General features: G+C 43.6%; 1 protein-coding gene across 2 annotated transcripts in view; it reads right to left on the reverse strand.

Annotated features, from left to right (window-relative positions):
- Nucleotides 1–5,770: 5,770 nt before the first annotated feature.
- Nucleotides 5,771–23,902, reverse strand: part of LOC137657796 (transmembrane protein 243-like) — a 103,188-nt gene continuing 85,056 nt past the window's right edge. For both annotated transcript variants that reach the window (XM_068392320.1, XM_068392319.1), the window contains exon 4: nt 5,771–13,063. In XM_068392320.1, the coding sequence (XP_068248421.1) occupies nt 12,950–13,063 (114 nt within the window). In that variant the 3' untranslated portion in view covers nt 5,771–12,949. The remainder of the gene's footprint in view (nt 13,064–23,902) is intronic.

Below are 23,902 nucleotides of genomic sequence, written 5' to 3' on the forward strand. Positions count from 1 at the left end.
TGGGCTGTGAAGGTCGTTTGACGCTTCCTGACCCCAGCTTGTAGCACCTGCGTCACAGAGAAGTTTCTCTTAAAGGCCAGGGACGTAGCGTAGCGATGCCCCTGACGTCGTGTGCCCTAGGGCGACGTGACGGAGGAGGGTCAGGATTCAAGGCGTGATGGAAAACCCTTCAAATCCAAGCCGAGATGGTGTTCTTGGTGACCCTCCTCTTCGTCCTTCCTGTGCTTACAAACAACGCCTGCACGCGGGGACGAACTGCAGCTGTCCTCTTCAAGTAACGCCTCAGACTCCTCACTGGGCATAATAGCAGATGGTCTGGGTCACTTGTTACAGAACGGAGACTCGTGACCCTGAAGGAGTCGAACCGTGAGTCCGGCACCCCAGGGTTCTGAGTCTTGGCAACAAACTCAGGGACGAACCTGAACGTTACCTCCCCCCATCCCCTTGAATGGGAGCTGTCGTATGAGAGACCATGAAGTTCACCAACTCGTTTGGCAGAGGCCAACACGAGTAGGAAAGCCGTCTTCCAAGTCAGGTGGCGATCAGAGGCCTGGCGTAATGGTTCGACGGGAGGTCTCTTCAGAGCCCTGAGAACCCGAACCACGTTCCATGGAGGAGGTCTCACTTCCGACTGAGGGCAGGTAAGCTCATAACTACGTATGAGTAAAGAAAGTTCTAGAGAGGAAGAAATGTCCACTCCTTTCAGCCTAAAGGCCAGACTTAAGGCTGAGCGATAGCCTTTCACTGCCGAGACCGAAAGGCGCATTTCTTCCCGCAAATACACGAGGAACTCCGCTATTGCTGGAATAGTGGCATCGAGTGGAGAGATACCCCTCCCACGACACCAACCACAGAAGACTCTCCACTTCGCCTGGTAGACTCCCGCGGAGGACTTTCGCAGGTGCCGAGACATTCTCTCCGCAACCTGTTGCGAAAAGCCTCTCTCCGTGAGGAGATGCTGGATAGTCTCCAGGCGTGAAGCCAAAGCGAGGCTACGGCTTTGTGGAAGATGTTGCAATGTGGCTGTCTGAGTAGCTCGCGTCGTGGGTGAAGTTCTCTCAGAAGCTCCGTCAGGAGTTGCAGAAGGTCTGGGAGCCATTCCGCGTGATGCCAAAGCGGAGCTATCAGGGTCATAGACAGGTTGACCGTTAGTCTGGTCCTGTTGAGCACCCTTCTCATCAGACAGAACGGTGGGAAGGCGTACACGTCGATGCTGTCCCACCGCTGTTGGAAAGCATCTTGCCAGAGAGCCTTGGGGTCCGGGACTGGGGAGCAGTACAGAGGCAGCTTGAAATTCAAGGCTGTAGCGAACAGGTCCACCGTTGGGGAACCCCACAAAGTCAGGACTTTGTTGGCTATTTGAGGATCCAAAGACCAGTCGGTACTCACTATCTGCGAAGCCCTGTTCAGACTGTCGGCGAGCACATTCCTCTTGCCAGGAATGAAGCGAGCTGATAGTGTTATCGAGTGGACTTCGGACCATCTCAGAATCTCTACTGCAAGATGGGATAGCTGTTGTGAAAAGGTACCTCCCTGCTTGTTGATATAAACCACTACTGTGGTGTTGTCGCTCATCACCACCACGGTGTGGCCCGCCAGGGGCCGTTGGAACTGATGAAGAGCCAGATACACGGCCTTCATTTCTAGCAGGTTGATGTGTAGGTACTTTTCTGATTCTGACCAAAGGCCTGAGATCCTCTGGTTCAGAATGTGGGCCCCCCACCCTTCTTTTGACGCGTCCGAAAACAGCGTCAAATCCGGGGGAAGGACAAGAAGATCCACTCCTTTTCGAAGGTTTTCGTCGATCAGCCACCACCGCAGGTCTGCCTGTTCCGTGGGTCCTATCGGGACCAGAGAGTCCGGGGAATCGGAGCCCTGACTCCACTGGGACTTGAGCCGCCATTGCAGGGATCTCATCCTGAGACGGCCGTTCGGGACTAGACGGGCAAGGGAGGCTAGGTGACCTAAAAGACGTAACCACGAATCCGCGAAGACGACTTAGGAATCGTCTTTGAGTCCTTGGGTTCCCTCCTGGGCGGGATACAGGACTCCAGCAAAGAGGTCTGGAAGGTACCTTCCACGCGAGACGTTTCTCTTCCTCGAGGTGGGGTTTCTCCTATTGGTGCTATGGGAGAGGCCCTCACCTCGCTGGACTCTCCTGAGGACGGAAAGGCTTCGTCCACAGGAGAAGGAGAAAACGACCGCGAAGGGGATGGAGCCTTCCTGACGGACCTCTTAGGAGCCAACTTCTCCCTGGGAGAAGTCACCACAAAGTCCACTCCTCTCCTTCTCTTCAGCGGGAGCGAGTCTGTCCTTGGCTTGAGTCCCAGATCAGCGAGGGTTGGCTTCACAGCCTGCACCACCGCTTTCATCAGGTGACCAAACCAAGACTGACGGGTGACGGTCCTCCGAAGAGGAGTCTCTGTCAGTGCGCTCCTCCGAGGAGGAGGCGCACCCGCAGGAGAGACCGTGGGACTCAACTTCCCCTTCGAAGGATGTTCCGAAGGGGGAGTAGAGCCTTCAGCAACGTCCACAACAGCAGCAGCAGCAGAGGTTTGACCAGACCCGTCGGAAGCCTCTGCCACAACCACGTCGACAATAGACAGAGGGTCTACCTCTGCTATCACCGGCGATTGTTTGACAGCAGCCCCCAACTGGATAAGGTCAAACAGGGCTTCCTTGGAGGGCAAGCCCTTAAGCCCCAAGGAAGCCCAGAGCTGAAAGAGATCATCATTAGACACAGCATGGTCATCATAATTAGAATCAAAATCCTCCCCCGGAGGAGGAGGGGGAGCCGCCCCGCTATGGGAGGCAACGCCCTCTCCCGCACCCCGAGATCGGGAAACAGAACAATGGTCTACGCTACCACTCGGCGGTCTCTCACGAGAAGCCGGCCGAGTGGGAGCTTCCGAGGAGGTTTGGGCGGTGGAAAAAGAGTCCTTGGAGCCTTCCTCTTTCAAGGTAACCCTTGAAGGAGAAAGGTCTCTCTTGGACTTCTTCTTACGCCGCCGGGCAAACCTCTCCCACTGGGAGGTAGACCACTCCCTGCACTCACTACACGTTAAATCCTTAGCACACCATTGACCTCGACACTGCGGGCAAAGGGTGTGAGGATCCGTCTCGACCGCCGACATGAAGGTACCACAGGGGCGGCCGAAGAGTCCAGGGCATTTGCGCATAATTGCGATGAAGGGCGAGGCCAACTTCCAAACACACAAAGTCTGAGAAAAAGAAAAAACAGATTAAGGCTGTCAAAAGCGAGGACGAAAGACAGACACGTCTGCACATTGTCAGAGTCAAAAGTGAAGAGAGACAATTCACCGGTGTGTGGGGGGGGAGGGGTAGCAAGCTACCCCTTCCCCTACCCCCTTGCTAACTAGCGCGGGGGTAGTTAACCCTCGTTAAAAATCTATTGGCTCGTCATTTTCAGCTACGCCGAAAGTAAACCCAATGTAAATAGCGTGGTTTGTATTTCGGTTATGGAACAATTGGATTTTTGGAACTTAGGCCAAATAGTCCTGCACCAAGACAGGAGGCTATTCAGTACCAGAGTTCAATTCAGGAAAATTCCACAGTTGCATTGAGGCAAAAGTTAAAGAGGTTGGTCAAGATATTAGAAAAAGTGGGAAAGAAGTGAGTACAGCATATCTAGGGGATGGAGCAAAGACCCTCAAGTAATGTCCACAGTACATCTTGTTAGGAGCAATTTAACCAACTAAGGTGGTGTAGGACACTTTTTCTGCCATTCATTTACTGTACTTGCCATAAATGGTTTAATTTTGTCATACTGTACTGTAAATATTAAATGAAAACTCATTATATCTGGCATAGTCAAACCTATAATATATGCAATTTATTGTGGTGCAGTTCTAGTCTCATAAATTCATGAGCCACAGACTTGATCACCAAGTTACACAATGAAGTAAAAGTTAAGAGGTTGCCCAGAACTATATAAGAAAGGAAGAAGAAACAAAAGTTAAATAGGACAATATCAAGCAAGTGCAGCCAAAGGTCAAAGGATGCTGCAAAAACCTTTAAGACCTAGGTCACTGACAGCACTACACCATTACAGAAAAAGAGATATGAATGATAAAGCTCAGGAATGAAAATTGGAAGTTACAGGGGTTGGGATGAGTATGCAGTTACGAGAAGTGACATGTTCAGAAATTATCTTGTGAGAGGAAAAGTCACAATAATGGAAAAATTGAAGAAAGTTCAGCAAAGACTACAGTTCTTTGATCCTGTTCGAAAAAGTAAAAAATGTTGGGGGGACTGAGAAGGGGGACAGGCCAAGTTCAGATGAAGATAACATTGCAAATCATGTGAGAGAAAGGATCAAGAGCAAGATGTGTAGGACAGAAGGTGGAGAGGTCTGGTGGAAAGCAGACTGAAGGGCTTTTCAAGGGATTTTGTCAGGTCTACCTTCTTTTGGGAAGGATTCAGCATAATCCTACATCCTTTTTCAAATGAAATTTGCAGTGCTACCTATTTCCAGTTAGGGTTTCATCCCAGTCCTTTTTCCAAAGGATGTTTCCAATTTTGAGACAAAGTACAGTATGTCAAAGACCTGACAGAAAACAGTAACCCCATGTATGCAGTTAATAATTATGCCTTCTCCATCATATGGCTCAATACTACACAGTACTCAAAAAGTTTTATTCCAGCTGTGACCAATGGGTAAAAGCTGCAGGCAAAGAAGAAAACTAACATTTCTATATGTGCACAAATTTTAAATATTACTCTACTTGCTATGAAGTACAATAATATGGATAGAAACAGACTACAATTTGGGCATGGATTATTATGGGTATCGTTCAATAACATTCACCTTACCCAATAATGTATAATATCTTTTTTCTAATATGATACAGTATACAGAATATAAAATTTATGAATGACGTCAAAACCTCGAGAAGAGTGGTAACGGTTGATCCCCAACCTAAACATGACAGCATTATTGTTCCCTGAATAATTAAATGAAACTATGTTCCAAGTTAAAAGTTTTAATAATTTTAAACACGTTGGACAGGTTTAAGGAGGTTGCTTCAATTAAGCATCCCTTGTGATTTTAAATCCATTTGTCATGTTGGACATAACATCCTAAACTTGAGCTCCCAACCTGAGGATGTATCTCCATAAGTTTTAATATTATATATTTCAACTATGTTTGTATGGTTCTACTTTTAGTTAAGACATGACTTACTTTACTGGGGAACGATGTCCATCATCATAGTTTTGTTGCTAGTTTATAATTTTTCCCCTCATGAAACAAACTACCTTGTCAGGGATGGGTCATAAGAACCTTCACCCTCAAGTGCAGAGCTCTGTCTTTTACATTTTGTCAAGTTTCCTACTTACATGACTAGTTTCCCTATTTTGATGTAATTTTCACATCATATAAGATCAGATCGTTCAAGTGAGTTCTACAAGAATCTAAATCAGTGTTAGTAGCGTACTGTAATCTGTACGATGTACTTTATATACAGTACATTCTGAAAATATATGTGTACTAGTTCATGAAATTATATATATATATATATATATATATATATATATATATATATATATATATATATATATATATAACTGTGTTCATACAGTGTAACATTAGCATAAATGTCTATATATCAAATGAATGAGTTTGTAAACATAACTCAGAATAACCCTAAATTTATAGCATAAATGATATTAAACAGCACTTGTATACAGTACCGGAATTTGTAAAACTAATTCAAAATAACCATAATTTTGTAGTGTAACATAGTCTTCCAAAACATAAAAGTTTAATGCAGTCTTATGTGTATTTACAATATTGAATTAAAGAAACACTCTCAAAGACTTTAAATACTGTACAGAACTGTACTTTAGAATTGCTGCTGTATGTATGAATCTTTTTATTACAATAGGCTATTATTTTACCCTTATTTTGTCTGGAAAAAACACTTTTATTTTGTTAATGGTGATCATGATAAAACTAAACTTTCATTCAGCTGTACTTTCTATGCAATGTTTAACTTGTTCCATACATCTTTAATAAAGACAAACTCACAAAAGATTTGGGACCACTCCTTACAAAATACTTTGCATAACACACATTGCTGTAATATGAGTTCTACATACCCTCAGCTCAAGCTCCACTGCTTTAAGCATTGTACCTTCTGTTTCTTTATACACTTCTTAATTAGCTATCAACTTCTTAAATTCTACATTGCTTTTATTTTGCTCAATCCAATTAAGATTGGAAATTTCCGTTGTGGCCTATCAGCCCAAATATGTAAGTGACTCAGTGTTTCTAAGATTCATAATGACAATACCTAACTCAATAATTCTAATGCAGATATATATTGATGTTATGATGTATACACTGATGCTATGACGTGAATTATGAGTTAATATCAATTGTTCAAGAGAAAAATTTTGCTTGTATTGAGTTTATAAAATTAATTCTCACCAGTCTCTTTTATAATGTGCATGCTCTATTCCATAAGAATTTCCTTCTTGCTTTGATTCTCGTCTGTACCCTTTTTCATAATATGCTGGACTTTTACACTGGCCTTTGTTCTGCCAAGTCCACATCTACACAAGTAACGTTCTATACTTTTCTGAACTACAGTACAGTACTTGCTCCTCTCCACTTCTCCTAAAATGCTCAAATCCTCAATTATTGTTTTATAATCTTCCCCATCCATGTGTGTCAACCACATAACTTTCCATAACTTTGTAAGTCCATGTCTATGAAGCATAAAATAACACAGCTTTTATGAATGCATTATACGTTTTTTCCTTGTTTACTAATGGGATACTATTGTAGACTGAGTCTTTGTAGTTTCTTTCCGTTTCAAGAAGTTTTATTCTTCTTTAAATAATAATTTTACTTCAATGCCTACTTTGCAATCCAGCTTCTTCTAAAGGTAATGTAAATTTTCCTCAACTGGAGCCCGTTGTTCTTTCATAAGGTGCTCCTAACCTACTGTTCAATGTTCCTGCTAATCAGTTTCAGCATCTAAAATCCCTTACAGTTTGATTAATGTATTCTAATAAAGCTAACCCGACAAAAATTATCACAAATTTGTAAAAGAAATTTTTTTTTTTCTTGACTACAAACCCAGGTACTTTAATAGAATGATTTAAGCAAAGATGGAACTGCCACTGAAACTTAAAACTAGTTATAATTAAAAGGTGGAGAAGGGGCCTACCTGTCTCTCATCAAAACTAGCACTTTTGACCTGTAGGCCTGGGACTTGTGGGGTGGTTGAGGTAGAGAGTATAACTTACAATACTCAGGTTTGAATAGTCAGCAAAATACGAACTTCTGAAACTTGTGATTTGTTCCTATATACTGAAAATCATTTTCTTTTAATAGAAGACTCATCCTTGAAGGGAAGGTGCCACGGCACCTAATTTCTGGCTGGTTCAACTTTCCTGGGAATTGTCTGAGCAACTATACTGATCAAGAGGAAAGGTGATGACTCCTGCTAACCTTCTGATAGTCTGTGCATGGGGATGCTACAAGCATTAGGTTAGGCCAGTACCAAGAATAAATGGTACTTGGTCACAGGAGAACCTATGTCCTCGTACAGGATATGTTTCAGGAATATACCCATAGCTTTTATGAAAAATAGGATTAAATACTATCCTCCACCTCATTTAGGGGTGTGGGTGAGATACTTCTTCACAGATTATCTCTGTAAAGAAATGTAGCTCAGTTCAGAGCTGACCAGGTTTTGACATTTGATCCACCTTATATCTGCACCCATATGAGAAGGGAAAGAAGGGTAGAAGGCCAGGCATTCTACCTTTCCTTTTAGGCTTATGTCGAAACCACTTCTTGTCTATTGAAGTAACTTGGTTCGGTACAAACCTGTTGAGCAGCCATCCCAGGAACAACAGTAAATATAATCATACAGGTCGCGGTAGGTAAAGGTTATCTGGCATCAACAGACTCGTGTCTTAAAACCTGAGCTTCTGACAAGTTCTAACTGAATATTAGGATAGACCTGATATCCCTGACTTTGTAGGTCCTTGCCTCAAAAGATAGCACTGTCGAACTATCACAGGACAGAAAACCCAGTCATTCTGATCCCCACAGGACATTTCCTGAAGAAATGGAAAAGGACTTGAATCTAGTATCGTGGGCATTCTTTAAAATGATTAAGGACATATGAAATGCCTTCAAGCAAACTCACTTAACTAAGCTAAAGCTAGCAAAAAGACCTTCTTGAGTCAGATGTACTATATGTCTAATGCTTTTTTCAAAGGCTTGTGTGGGGCATGCATAAAAGACCATAGAACATAGGTCCCATACCTCTCCGAGGGTGAGGTCCTAGGGTGGCCAAGACTACTTGAAACTCCTCATGAGCATATTCAACTCCCACAAGGAGAAGTTCATACCCATCAGCAGGAATATTGTGCTCAGGGGTGGTACTCTTACTGAAAGGGCCCACTTTCCCTTTTAGACAGTTGCAAAGGACCATTATACGTACCCAGATATGTCTTATACAGTCCCCTGAGAAAAGCCTTCAATTCAGAGGCGATGCTGTATAGCCTCTAATTGAGAACTACAAGCAACTTCACAGATTGCGGGTCCAGTACCTTTGAAGGCACGGCTGACCAAGATGTTTTCTCCACGAGGGTAGATTTTAAGGGAACCTCAACTAAAAGTGCTGAGAGATCAGGATACCACTCAGCTTGTGGGCTTTTGGGAGCCACCAGGGTTATCCTAAAACCTGAAGTGATCAACACTCGGTTCATCAGCCAGCAAATCAGGATAAAAAAGGGAAAGGTGCAGGCACTCTGATGATCTCATAGGTGTTGGAAAATATCCTCGAACATTTCCCATAGATTTAGAATAGAGAAGAGAACACAGGGAGTTTCCCTTTTTAACCCACAAAGCAAGAAGCATTCATGCTATGCAAAGATGTAGAGACCACTCCGATCCTACATCCAGGCCCTAGCTGCTGAACATGTCTGCTAATGCATTTCCCTTGCATGGGATGTATCTGGCTAATAACTGCTAAGTGTGGTATGCCATCTAGATGTACATCTGCTTTGCCAGCTTGCAAAGAGGAGAGAAACTGCATTCTTGCTCATTGATGTAAGCTACTATGGTGGCATTTGTACTCATCAGCAATAAAAAGTGCCCATCAAACATTCTTGGAATGCTTGCAATACTAGAAATGCTGTTTGCATTTTTAACACACTAATATGCAGACACTTCCACTGATCACACACCTGATGTGATCAGATTGTCCAGATATACACTCTACCCCTTCTTTGAAGAGTCTGAGAACAACTGCACGTCCGTAGGTGGGGGGAGTCGCATAGAACTCCCTTTGTTAGCTTTTTTTGTCCAGCCACCAGCTAAGATTGTACAATGGAACAGGATGACTCGGGGAAATCCATGGAGGCAGACCAGTGATCATTCAAACACCACAAGAGGGATCTCAGAACAGAGTCATCCACAAGGAACAAGCTTCTTTGATGAGAAAAGGAAGCTGAAAAGACTAACAACATTGAGCTGAGCTGGAAGTACTGGCTTGACAGCTATGCTACCTCCTTGAGCTTGCTGATGTGATGGGAAGATTCTCACCACTACTGTGTATATCAACATGCCCAAATATTTCAACCTGTGCTTGGGTGTGATACTTGACTTTTCTCCATTTATCACAATACCCAGATCACAAAAAAAGGAGAGCAGGCAATCTCAATCCTGTAGCAACTGCCTCTCAGAGGAAGCCAGGATAAAACATTCATCAAAACACATCAAGAGACTTATCCAGTACTGTACAAGTGGGTCAAAGCTGACACCCATATGAACACTAGCATGAATACAAGGGGAGCAGTGCACACAGCCTGAAACAGAATCTTGAACTGATACACTGCTCCAATGAGGTACAAGTGGAGACATTTACAAAAGGACTGATGAAAGGGCACAAAGGTATACATCCTTTAGATCTACAGTATTAAAAGCTTAGTCTCCTTTACTGACGCAGCTCAATAGAATTCCATCCTGAACCTGGTTTGCAGAACAAACTGATTTAGAAAAGAGGTCAATGAATGATCCCCAGCTCCTGTTGACTGCTTCACCAGGAAGAGTCAACTTGAAGAACTTCAGAAATTCATCATGAACATCTTCGACAGCATTCTTCTTCATCGCTTTCCCCTCTGCCATTAAGGCCAGAGACTTCAGCAATTTTGGTAAAAACTCTGGAATGCCATTGGTGTACAAATAAGCAGAGGTCAGAGAATTTCAAAGATTAAGAGGTATCCATTCCAAAGGATTTCTACCCAACTATTTAACTCAATCTTTTGCCATGTTGTCCTATAGTATGACAGTCCTCCTCTCACTCGCAGTAGGTGGTGGCGGTGACAGGCAACTTTCGCTTCCCCTTCCTATCTCTACCACCGTTCATGAACTGTTTGAACCCTTCCTAGAGGATAAAGCAACCTGAGGTCCTGATTGAGCTTTGGAGGTAGTTGGAGACCCTTCACAAGAGAAGATAACTGCGCAGTGGATGAGGGAGTCATGGCAAGCCTTCCTTCACTTCTCTACATAGTTTCCAATATCAAGAAGTTCCCCAATTCCAATGTCGCTTCCTGTTGAACCTGTTGTGAAAATCAAGATACAACTGCATACCTATCATTCAGAATCCAGTAGCCCTTTAGTTGGCCGGATCTTATTTGAATGGTTACCCCTCAGTGAATTCTCAGGCCAGAGATCTGATTGTTCACTCTTTCCAAGGCCACAAGAGCAGGTTCTGACTGTAGCAACTCCAGTAAAGTTCTTAATCTTTGAAGGGTTCCAGAACTCCAATCAATGACTATGTCCACTGTCACATGAGCCATTGTGGTGTCACCAAGTTCGTTGCATTCACGAATGAGAACAAGAACGTGGACAAAAAACACTCCGTCTCAAAGTTCCCCACCCTTGCTTGATCAAAGTCAGGTGCCCAAAAACCAGAGACTTCTCTTCCCTTGCAAAGGAGATGGTCTTCCTGGACTTTTTCAACGATTTCTTATTTTTCTCAGAGGCAGCAAAGTCTTAATAATCTGACAAAGATGAGACAGAAGAGGAGAAGCACGTACTCTTCTTCCTCTTCGGAGTTGAGGCCTTGAAGATCAACGACCACATTCCCACAGGAGAATAGACCACAGGGTCCTCTACAAAAGTAGCTGAGACCACACCAGTAGGTGCCATGCCCTCTATAACCTTCAAAGGAATAGCGGGAGTCAGGATTGTCAATGCAGGAGTTATGGATTTGGGCTATACAGCCTGTGATAGGATCTGTGAGGCAATTCAGTGCCATAGTCACAACAGAGGCCACATGGCAACCTAAGAATTCCTGGCAGTGGCCAAAACCATCCTCCAACGATACCTAAGGATGGTCAAAGGAGAAATCTACTGCAGAGGAGGCCCTAATTTGCACTTATAAGGGTATGACTGCTAATAGTCATGCCATCTACAAAATGTACAAAGATGATGAGGATCAATGGAAGATTTTAACAAAAACTTGCCACACTTCTTACTTTTTACCTAGACACTACCTCATATCCTTGCAGTTTTCCATTTAATCTGAAATGAAAACAGAAGGCTGCAAGAGCACATCTGCACTGCTTCCTGATGAAGTGCTAATCTTGATGACTGTCGAGGGGGGGAAGGGGGGGGAGGACTTTCTCTGCACCACCTGTCAGTAGTTACAACTGCCTAGTTAAGTTTTAATGGCTGTTCAAGCTTTGCTAAAGTCATACTCCTGTTAAAGGACAATGGTTTGTATTCATGTAAGAACAAAATTACAACACAACAATTTTACAAATGCGTATTATATATTGTTATTATTTATATATAAAGTGATGCTATTTTTAAATGAAATTTCCTTTGAAGTGTTATAATATTTATAATATATCTGTATTATAATCATATTTTTGGCTTACTTCATCCATACTGAACATACAGACTTGAGTGAATTACAAATCACTGTATAGCTATAAAACTATGCAAACTACTAACCTGATATATATTACTATTATATGCTTTAAATGTTAGGGTAATAATCATTGTGCACTGTACTTGCAATACTTTCACTCTACCTACCTCTCTAGCATATCCCCATATGTACTTTACATAAAATAGTCATAAATGTGTGTTATGAATAACTACTTTACTGAAATGCAATGCACTGCACTGAACCAGTGTAATACAACATTATCATTGTCTTAAACAATTTGAAATACAGAATTCAGGACATGTACTAACAGACAAACAATATTATCTTTTACAATATTTACAACTTATTTCAGTGTTACATTACCAACACACCATTTCCTCTTATATGCTTTAAATTTTCAACATGCTAGACAGATTCACCCTCTATGGGATAACATTTTATGACATGCCATGATTTGTTTTCGTTTTTATTTGTGCACTAAAATTTTCATATGCGCAATACAGTACTTGTATTAATTTCAACTTGGGGTCTTTATTGGTCAGAATTGCACATAACAGTGACTTGATTAATTTCCTGTTCAGAGAAAGACTTTCCCAACCTTGATGAAACACCCTTTCTCCTTTGGAGGGACCATAAAATTTCAATCCATATCATCAATATATAGATTAGAATGATTTCTCTAATATGAAAGGTACAACAAGTATCCTATAATACACTAACATACACGTTTATGACAACAACAGACAAATTTCTACAACCAACTAAATAAATGTTCAATTAAATGCTGAGATTACTTGAGTTAACAACAAATTATGCATAACAATAATCTTCACTATAAGAGCACTTTTCCATGAACATAGAAAATACAAAAAATACTAACAAATTTATTAAAAATATAAGCTGTTCTTTTCTTATTACATTACACACTACAGTATAATATAGAGCATAGGTAGAGAGAGATTCTTTCCAACAACCTAGTAGTATAACAAACTCCAAACTAACAACTATTCATGGAAAAATATATTTCCACAAATACACAACATGATGATAGAAAAGGCATTAAAGTAGATGAGCTTCTTAAACTTTGGATCAAGATCTCCTTGTCTGTACCATATAATCTGAAACAAATAACAAAACTCTGTACTGTAGTACCATATTTCAGATCCCACAAGTCTAAACAATCAACAAACACACACACACACACACACACACACACACATATATATATATATATATATATATATATATATATATATATATATATATATATATATATATATATATATATATATATATATATATATATATATATATATATATATATATATATATATATATATATATATAGATAGATAGATATATATACAGTATATATATATATATATATATATATATATATATATATATATATATATATATATATATATATATATATATATATATACAGTACAGTGGTACCTCTACATACAAATTTAATTCGTTCCACAACCTACTTCGGATGTAGAAAATGTTCGGATGTAGAAACGAATTTTCCCATAAGAATACATGGTAATTCATTTAATTCGTTCCTCAGCCTAAAAACCCATAATAAATCCTTAATAAATTGCTACACATAATTACACATAACAATAACATAACTGCATAATATGAAAGAAGCATGTAAAAAAGATAATTATAAAGTAATAATGAATAAAAAATGTGTTTTATTGCCACTTTACCTTAAAGACAAGCCAACGCAGGTGTAGGATTTGCTACGCCAGGAAACGGACGATCGGTGAGAAGGTAGACATGGTGTTAACATGTTCTTTAAATAAATACTCTCTCTCTCTCTCTCTCTCTCTCTCTCTTGTTCTTCTTCACTGTTAGTGTTAGAGACGTCTATTATTTTTTTTTCTGAGAGAGAGAGAGAGAAAGAGAGAGAGAGAGAGAGAGAGAGAGAGAGATTAAACAAAAATGAGAGATTAAACAAAAATGTGTTGTGTACATATGATTTTTAACAGCGTTAACGAGTTGAAAGACAGTTAAATTTAACTAAAAAAACAATATAAGCAAATCTGAATTCCTTTATTAACTAAAACAAATATTGATACAAACACACTCGTGTGCGTATGCGCAAACACACACACACGCACTAGGAGACACGATCGGCGAGGAGGTAGAGATGGTGACTGCGATAACATACTGTAACTTACACTACGGAAATTTTAATCTAACTTAGCTTATTTATTTTTTTTTTTATTTTTATATTTCATATTTTTTACATATTTTTTCTTTTGATCTTTTTATTTTCATCACTTTCAGTGACGAGTTACGGTATGTTATCGCAGTCACCATCTCTACCTCCACCCCGACCGTCTCTCTTATTGCGTAGCAATTCTTGGACCTGTTTGTGTGTGTTTGTGCATACGCACACGAGTGTGTTTGTATCAATATTTGTTTTAGTTAATAAAGGAATTCAGATTAGCTGTTATTACTTTCTTAGTTTCATTTAATTGTTTTTCAACTCGTTGACGCTGTTAAAAATCATATGTACTCTAAACACATTTTTGTTTAATCTCTCTCTCTCTCTCTCTCGGAAAAAAAAATAATAGACGTATCTAACACTATAACAGCGAAGAAGAACGAGAGAGAGAGAGAGAGAGAGAGAGAGAGAGAGAGAGAGAGAGAGAGAGAGAGAGAGAGAGATTTTATTTAAAGAACATGTTAATGCTATGTTTAGAGAGAAACAGAAAAAGAGAGGTCTTATTTAAAAGAGCTTGTTAATGCTATCTTGGTTTTCTTTGCTTCACTTTTTTCTTCTTTCTGTTCATCACGCTGGCCCTTCTCACAAATGATCGTTGCCAACAATCTCTTTGTCCTTTATCCCTATCAATAAAAGGCGTTCTATCTCTTCCAGGGTATTGCTACGATGTCTTGTAATAATGGTGATCCCCTTCGATGGTTATTTGCTTTAATGGCTGCCTTCAGCTTGATGATCCTCGAGATCATAGGCCTATTCCGGCCATATTGTTTAGCGATACAGTATCACTCACATGCACACTGCTCTCATGTTTTTCTATAATTTCTTGCTTCAATTCTAATGAAAGAATTGCCTTCTTCCTGTAGTGAAACTTAACTTCTTAGGCACCATGATTATAGGTAAAATCAAAAAGGAAATGTGAGAAAAGGAAGAAAATAAGCACTGTTAATAACAGACCAAACAGAGGACAACCACACGATACACACAAGAGAACTGAGCACTCGACGCTCAATGGCGTAATGTTTACTTCGTGTGTCAAAATAAAATTTGGGTGTAGAGTCAAAAATTTGCTCGAATTTTACTTCGGATGTTGGAAAATTCGGATGTAGATACGTTCCGATGTAGAGGTTCCACTGTGTGTGTATGTATGTATGTATGTATGTATGTATATATATATATATATATATATATATATATATATATATATATATATATATATATATATATATTTTTTTTTTTTTTTTTTTTTTTTTTTGAGCTCGAGCCATGATCTTATGGAAGGTTCCTTCAATAGCTTCCTGAGGGTATACTGTATATGACTACAGTAGATATTCCCAGAGAATTAAACTAAAGGTTTCACAGAATTCTAACTTCTGGCGCGAGTACCCATAAGGTTTCCCTTTAGGGTATCGTATAATAACAGGGGACGTATGCTTGACACGCCACATAGCTATCTGCACCCCACATAGCTATCTGCACCCCACATAGCGTTTACGCTTCGAGGGGGAAGTGTGGCAAGTATCAGGAGGAGCCGTTACAAAACTCTCCTCCTGCGTTACTGTTACGGTGCCTAGCGATGTAAACAAACGGCCGCCATAGCTGGCCGCCATCTTGGTTTACGTCACATCCGTGCGCTTCATTCCCGTTTCTGTAGCGTACCTGAGCAGAGTGTTTTTTCCCAGTGTTCGCTATTTAATTGCATCATGTCGCAATCCTTAGCCTCGCCTTCTTCTGGAAAGTTGAGTACCATATTCTTGTATTGTATAAATAAGCTCCAGCCGTAAGTAACAACTTTTTATCTTTAATTCTTGTGTTTTGTGGCTGAGCTGTGCCCCGACCGGAGGCGTCATGTTTCGATGCTGTTGCTCGCCTCGCATGCTTTATTTAGTTAGCCAGAGCAACCTTCCCGGTCTTATAACTAATAACTTCATTAGTTATTTAGTCTTCATTGCTAGGAATTAGTTATATTATGCGTTAGTATTAGTTTAGGCAACTATGTTAGCCTACCCTATGCTAGATTGCTAGCCTAGCCCCTAGGCTCAATAGCTTAGTGTTCATATTTACTTCTTGCATGTCATAATAAGTGTTCCTAGTGTTATTTTATAAAATGAAGATATAGGCATTTATACAAACGAGATTCAATGGTTGCACAGATGTTATTTCGCCTACTAGGGAGTATACAATGGGTTTCGGTGATATTGGTAGCCGTCTACCTTGCCTATAACCTCACGCTGGGGCTATTGTATACTCCCTTACCTCCCCAGTTACCTTTCCTAATGTAATCTCCTCCCTCTGAGGTAGCCTAGGCTACATCCTACCCCTCCTTACCTCGATATGCTTTCAGGTACGGTTAGGCTAGGATTTTTTCCTACCCCACTCCTTACCATAGTTCATGCGCTTTGAGTTTGGGACGGAACCTCAGAGTACCAGTCGTTTGCCCCCCAGCCCCCCATTAGGAGATTGTACTCTCCTTCGGGTCCCTGCTGCAGGGTGAAGGTGGTGAAGCTCTACCCTTCCCCCTAGTCCACACTTGGTTGGGTTAAAGTCCCATCCTCCCTGTGGCCTAGCTACTTGTCCTCCCCCTGCCCTTCCTGGTCTAGGAGACTAGCTTACCTAGCTTAGGTTAGGAGTCAGTGGGATTCTGCTTCTTTATAGTTTAGGACAGGACATCAGTGCTGTACCTACTCCTGTGCTAACCTACCCTAGGCTGGAGAATGGACTCTTCCTACCTAGACAGGCTAGCCCCGAACAGAACCTCCCCCGCCCTCTGGGGATGTTGGTGGGAACTACGCTCCCCCCATACACCCCCCTCAGGACTCTCTCCCCTCCCCCTCTATCCCTTTGGTGTTGGCTTAGCCTTCACACCCCTGTCCGCCGTCCTACAACTCCACCGAGTGCCGGTAGGTTGCCAGTTCGGCTCGGTCCTTTCGTTGGTTAGTCCATACTGCTATGCTGCCCGCATATAGTCGAACTATGGGCTAGCATTCGTCGGCCGGTCTGCCGGCAGAGGATCTCCCTTCTTTGAGTGTTCTTTGGCCCTCCCTTGGGCCGCCACTGGCAACATAGCTGACTGCCGGCTCTCTGCCGCCGGATGAAAGGTAGCACCCCTCCCTTTCATTTGAACACTTCTTCCGGAGGAAGATTGGATTGGGTACTGGGTATTACCCTTCCCTCTCTCTCCTCCTATCCTATCCCTCTCTCTCTTAGTGCCGGTCCACTGCCATCCCCCACTCTGCCGGCGCCAGCCGTCAGAATCTTCGGTGCCCTACCTGTCTCATTGAATGATGTCAGTGTCGGTTACCGTCGCCGGCCGCCGGCTTGCGGCGATCTGCCATCACCTAAGGTGTCACCCTCTCTCTCTGCCACGTAGACTGATGGCTGGGAAGGGTCCATCCTTCATGGGGACCTGCTGGCGCCAGTCGAGCCTCTGGCATGCTGCCAGGCTGCCGGCGCCACCAATCCTGGCATTACAGTGGACAGTCACTCCTCCCTCCTAGCTAATATTGTGCAGCTATGGATAATAGCCAGTACACCTATGGTAGTTATACCCTAGACTGAAAACCATTATGTATAGTTGTACAGTAAAATATTTCCAGCATATTCTGCGCTTTCATGTGCAGTCTCTTGCCAGGACCTAATCTGATAAGGGGGCTTAGCTTATCCCCCTTTTTCTTATACACTGAATGAATTCAGCTTCAACCTCTTACTGTACCTAATTCCCTAGAGGAAGCCTAAGCTTGGCTCATCCAGCACAGATGTTCTTCCTCCCCCTAGGGCCCATGACGGTCCTCTTGAATTAGTCACAGTATGGGGTCGCGGCAATTGGCTGGGCGGGATGCACAAATATGTGTCTTTCCTACCTCCTTTCCGGCTTACCTATCCTAAGCCTATACACACTGGAACCTTATATTATAAGTTTACTACTGTAACTTATTCTAATCTAAGATTAATGTAAGTTATGTTTGTATTGACTTCCTAATACTCATTTCCTCTTTCTTTTACAGGAGGAGTATGTGAAGTGTGAGAGTGCCTTCTGCGGCGTTCGTCGCCCTAACTTCCACGGCCACCTGGCGTGCCGGACCCACGCCAACTGTTCCATCACGAAGGGGAACCTTCGCTATTGGGATCCGCAGGCCTGTAACATCTGCAAAGGTCTGCTTGATAAGGCGTTTGACAACCCTCCATCAGCAGAGGCTAGGGATAACGCCCGAGAGAAACTGCGCAAGTGGGTGCGCGGGTTTCAGAACTCCACGGGGCCCTATCTCCCAAGCGAGAAAATGAGAGCCATGCTCTTCCCTAAGGATGAGATCCCCTGCGTCCAACTAACGGTCGAACCGGATGTTGCGGCCGCTCTCCAAGATTGTCATCTCGACGAGGTGGAGAGGATGTCGGATGTGTCCGAAAATACAGAAAGAACCCTCATGACGGAGGGTCAAGAAAAGGAAGACGATCAGGTGGAGACCCCTGATTCTGAGGACGAGGTCGCCCGTGCGCCCTCCGTGACTTCCGTCGTGGTCTCTGAACCCGTCCCCTCTACATCTGCCACCCCGATACCTCTGGTACCGGGCACCAAAGATACCATCCAAGCTCTGGTGGCATTCCTGGACGAGAAGTTCCGCAAGGGGCATGCGAACCTCAAGAGGGAGCTTTTGACCTTGAAGAAGCAGCCGAAAAAGACCTCCGTCATGGATCTTCCCCCCTGTTCAGTGACCAATCCCTGAAGGCATGCAAAACACATGCCAATCACGACCGGACGCATCTTCATCGGTGATAAGCTAGGTGCCGTCCCCCTAGCTTCGACGCCTACCCGGACTGTTACATCCGTCTCAAGTCCGAACCAGTCTCCAAGGAGGAGACCGAGCCTAAGGAGATCATAGTGTTTGACCATGCCAAGGCTCAAGCTATGCTGGCTGACTGCCTCAAGAGCAGAGGATACACCAACTCCAAGATGCCGGCTTTGAGCAAGAAGCACCCGTCTTTTCTTGCTCCTCCCACTATGGTCTTTCCCTTCGCGGAAAAGGCCCTGAATTCCGTGTTAAAGGGGGTGGAGGAAGGAAAACCCTGCCCTACATTGGAGGAATGTAGGCCTCTCTCCCTCGCCCTACCTCACGATGATAAAAGCTGGAAGGACATCCAGCTTACCTTCACGGTTGGAAAGCTGGAGGCTGACATCAGTTTAATGAAGACCTCCCCAAGCTCACCGACTACCTCTTGCGTCGGGAACAGGACACGAAAGAAAGGCTGGCTGCCTCTGTCTCTTCAAGTACAACTTGAGACAATGGCCGGGGACATTCGGGTCCCAGGCTACTACATGGTTCTTGCAAAGACCCACCTTGCGACCTTGCTGAAGGACTTGTACAGCTTCATCAAGGCCCGAAGAGCCTGTAGAGAGTTCGTGTTTGCGGACGCCAGCGTTAAACACGAACCCCGGAAACTGATTTCCTCCAACATCTGGGGCAAATACCTCTTTCCAGTAGACCTGGTGAAAGAGATTGCGGACAAAGCCGCCACTGAGAATCGGAACCTTCTCAATAAGTAGGGCATGTCCCGAAAGAGGAAATCTTCTCAGGATGAGGGTCCACAGCCTAAGAAGAAGTCCAACAAGCCCCGACCCCAGCAGCGTCAGGCCAAACGCCAGTTTCCGGCACCCGCTACTCCCCAGCTAGTGGCTCAACCACAGCAGAAATTTCAGCTGGTCCCTCAGCCGGTGGTGGCCCAGTCACCAGTTTTCACCCCTGCCTATGAAAGGCAATCCACTACCTTTCGCCCCAAAGGTAGAGGCTCCGGCAAGGACTCCTCTTGACGTCCATCCAGAGGGAGAGGAGGAGGGGGAGCATGCGGCCGAGGTGGTAAACCCTCGGGAAACCAGAAGCAATGAAGTGCTTTCGGTGGAAGGAAGACTCCGCCTCTTCCAGCATCGTTGAACCTTCGATCCTTGGGCCCACAGCATTGTCAAGAAGGGACTAGGGTGGAGCTGGATAAAACCACCTCCAGTCTTCCACCAATTCTTCCAACCCTCAACCCCCATCCTGGCAGAATATGTCCGAGAACTCTTGAACAAGAAGGTGATCAAGAGGGTAAAGTCCACCAGGTTCCAGGGAAGACCGTTTTGTGTTCCCAAGAAAGACTCAAGAGTCATTCTGGACTTGACCCCTCTCAACAAGTTCATTGCGAACAACAAATTCAAGATGCTGACTCTTCAACAGATAAGAGCCCTACTGCCTCACAAGGCTTACACGGTCTCAATAGACCTGGCGGACGCATACTGGCACATTCCAATGAATCACCAGGCTTCCTCCTACCTTCAAAGAAGACAATACGCCTTCAGGGCTATGCCCTTCGGACTCAACGTGGCCCCAAGAATCTTCACGAAGCTTGCAGACACGATCAACCAACAGCTACGCCTTCAAGGTGTCCAGGTGATGGCTTACCTAGACGATTGGCTGGTCTGGGCGACATCGTCAGAAGAATGCTCGCGTGCCTGCAGAAAGGTGACCCAGTTCCTGGAACATCTGGGTTTCAAAATCAACACCAAAAAGTCTCGACTGTCTCCAGCTCAGAAGTTTCAATGGTTGGGAATCCATTGGAACCTTCAGTCACACCGTCTTTCCATCCCTCTGAAGAAAAGGAAGGAAATAGCTGGATCTATCAAGAGACTTCTAAAATCCAAACAGATTTCAAGACGACAACAGGAACGAGTGCTCGGCTCCCTCCAGTTCGCCTCAGTGACAGACCCATTGCTACGAGCACAGCTAAAAGATATATCGGAAGTCTGGAGACGAAACGCATCCATCGCTCGAAGAGATCTCAAGAGACCTCTGCTAACCTGGCTTCGCTCACTCCTCAAGCCGTGGTCGAAGGCAAAGACCCTGAAAAGATCAGTTCCTCTTCAACCACCACCTCCGTCGGTCATCATCCACACGGATGCCTCGCTAGAAGGATGGGGAGGCCAATCCCACCAGCGACAAGTTCAAGGAACATGGTCTCTCCTATTCAAGACGTTTTACATCAACATCTTGGAGGCCATGGCGGTTCTTCTCACTCTGAAGAAACTGTCTCCTCGTCCTTCGATCCACATCCGTCTCACTCTGGACAGCGCCGTTGTGGTCAGATGTCTCAACCGTCAGGGCTCACGATCGCCCCAACTCAACCAGGTGCTGTTACCCATCTTCCGCCTAGCAGACAGGAAGAGATGGCACCTCTCAGCAGTTCACCTAAAAGGATTCCGCAATGTGACGGCGGACGCTCTATCGAGGACAAGCCCCATAGAGTCGTAATGGTCCCTAGACGCAAGATCATTCTCCTTCATCTCCCGTCAAGTCCAGGAACTGCAGATCGACCTCTTCACGACGAGCGACAACAACCAACTTCCTCTGTACGTGACTCCATACAAGGACCCCAAAGCGGAAGCAGTGGACGCCATGTCCCTGGATTGGAACAGATGGTCCAAGATTTACCTGTTCCCTCCACCCAACCTTCTGCTGAAAGTCCTCTCCAAACTGAGATCCTTCGAAGGGACAGCAGCCCTAGTGGCTCCCAAGTGGCCCCGGAACAACTGGTTCCCTCTAGTCCTTGAGCTACAGCCCAAGCTGATCCCTCTGCCGGACCCAGTTCTCTCCCCGCAGGTTCAGAGGTCGACTGTCTTCGCTTCATCAAAGAAAACCCAAGACCTTCATCTCATGATTTTCTCTCCTTAGCCGTGAAGAAAAGGTTTGGAATCTCGAAGAAATGTTTAGACTTCCTAGAAGAATACAAAACAAAGTCTACCAGAAGGCAATATGAGTCATCCTGGAAGAAGTGGGTGTCCTTCATCAAGGCAAAGAATCCTACGGAAATAACCATAGAATTCTGTATGTCCTTCTTCATTCACCTTCATGGACAAGGCTTAGCAGCCAATACGATTTACACTTGTAAATCGACCTTGACAAGACCACTACTGTATGCCTTCCAGATAGACCTGTCCGACAAAATCTTTAACAAACTTCCGAAGGCATGTGCTAGACTCCATCCTGCACCTCCACCAAGACCCATCTCATGGTCTCTGGATAAGGTGCTCCATTTTGCCTCTAGCCTGGACAATGAATCTTGCCCTCTGAAAGACTTGACTCAAAGAGTGATTTTCCTTTTTGCTCTCGCCTCGGGAACACAAGTCGGTGAAATAGTGGCTTTATCTAGAGAAGAGGGCCAGATACAGTTCGCCGAAACAGGGGAACTTACCCTCTTCCCTGACCCAACGTTTCTCGCTAAGAATGAACTCCCTACTAAGAGGTGGGGCCCATGGAGAATCTGCCCTCTGAAGGAAGATGTCTCTCTATGCCCAGTAGAGAGTCTAACGGTCTATTTTCGAAGAACTTCAGACTTTGGCGGAGGACAACTCTTTAAAGGAGAAACATCGGGTAGTGATTTGTCACTTAAACAACTAAGGGCGAAAATCACCTACTTTATTCGCAGAGCGGATCCTGACAGTACATCCGCAGGTCATGATCCTAGAAAAGTCGCCTCTTCGCTAAATTTCTTCTAAAGAATGGATTTCGAAAGCCTTCGATCTTTCACAGGCTGGAAATCCTAAAGAGTGTTCTTTAAACACTATGCGTAGCAAGTGCACGAAGTCAAAAGATTCGTGGTAGCCGCAGGTAGTGTATTGAAACCTGCTGCTTAATGCTGCGTAGGACAGTGCGTTATTTCGGGACTAACTCAACAGGTGCCTGTGTTGACCCTAGTGCGATACATAGTGATTTTAAGTACCACTTAGTGGCACGAAAGACTGTTCTTCTACAAGGTGAAGTAACAGACTTGAACACGTGTGCCACATGTTTATTTGGACATGAAGTGTATTGTGACTTAAAAGACTTTAGTTCCTTTGGGACCCATGTGTGTCATGGCAAGTTTTCCTTTTCAGATTCCACACCCTTGTCTTATGTAGTCCTCATCTATGTTTACTGATCAATAATTTTATTGTAAATCATTTTTCTTATTTCATATTATCGCGAATATTTTCTTGAATAAAATAGAATTTTCGCTACCATATGCGTCTTATTTCGCCCCTCTATATGAAATACACTGCTGTTACTGAGTTTTATTTGGCCCTATTTTAACCTTTATTATAATTCATGTTATAATATTGCTCCTGTCTGATATAAGCTCACCTAAGAAAAGTGAAATATTTGTTCCTACAAAAGTACTTAACTTTCCTGATCTGTCTACGAGACAGACAAGATCCTCATCTACAGGTGAGTTTGTCTTCATCAGGATACTTCGAGATGTTCCTATCGTCCAAACAGGACTTCCCTGCCAGGGGGGCAGGAAGCCATGTCATAGTTTATGCCATTGGTAGTGACATGTAACAGAGATGTCACGGTCTCTAAGGTCATCAGACCAAAGGAATATTGTTTGAAGTAAAAGGCACTACCGAAACGTAGAAAATCCACGATATGTACACTAATTCTCTGGTACACTTCCATCAGGACGTCATGGCTTGAGCCCCCCCAAAAAACGGATTTTTGGGCGAGATAGCCATGACGTCCTGATGGACCCGCCCTCGTTCTCTATTCTGGCCCGTCAGGCCCCTCCCTATCTTATTGTATCATGGAGGTTGACAGATACGCTAGATAGAATCAGGAATGAAGCGCGCGGATGTGACGTAAACCAAGATGCCAGTCAGCTATGGCGGCCGTTTGTTTATATCGCTAGGTACCGTAACAGTAACGCAGGAGGAGAG

The sequence above is a fragment of the Palaemon carinicauda genome, chromosome 18, assembly GCF_036898095.1.
Source record: "Palaemon carinicauda isolate YSFRI2023 chromosome 18, ASM3689809v2, whole genome shotgun sequence".
Lineage (NCBI taxonomy): Eukaryota > Metazoa > Arthropoda > Malacostraca > Decapoda > Palaemonidae > Palaemon > Palaemon carinicauda.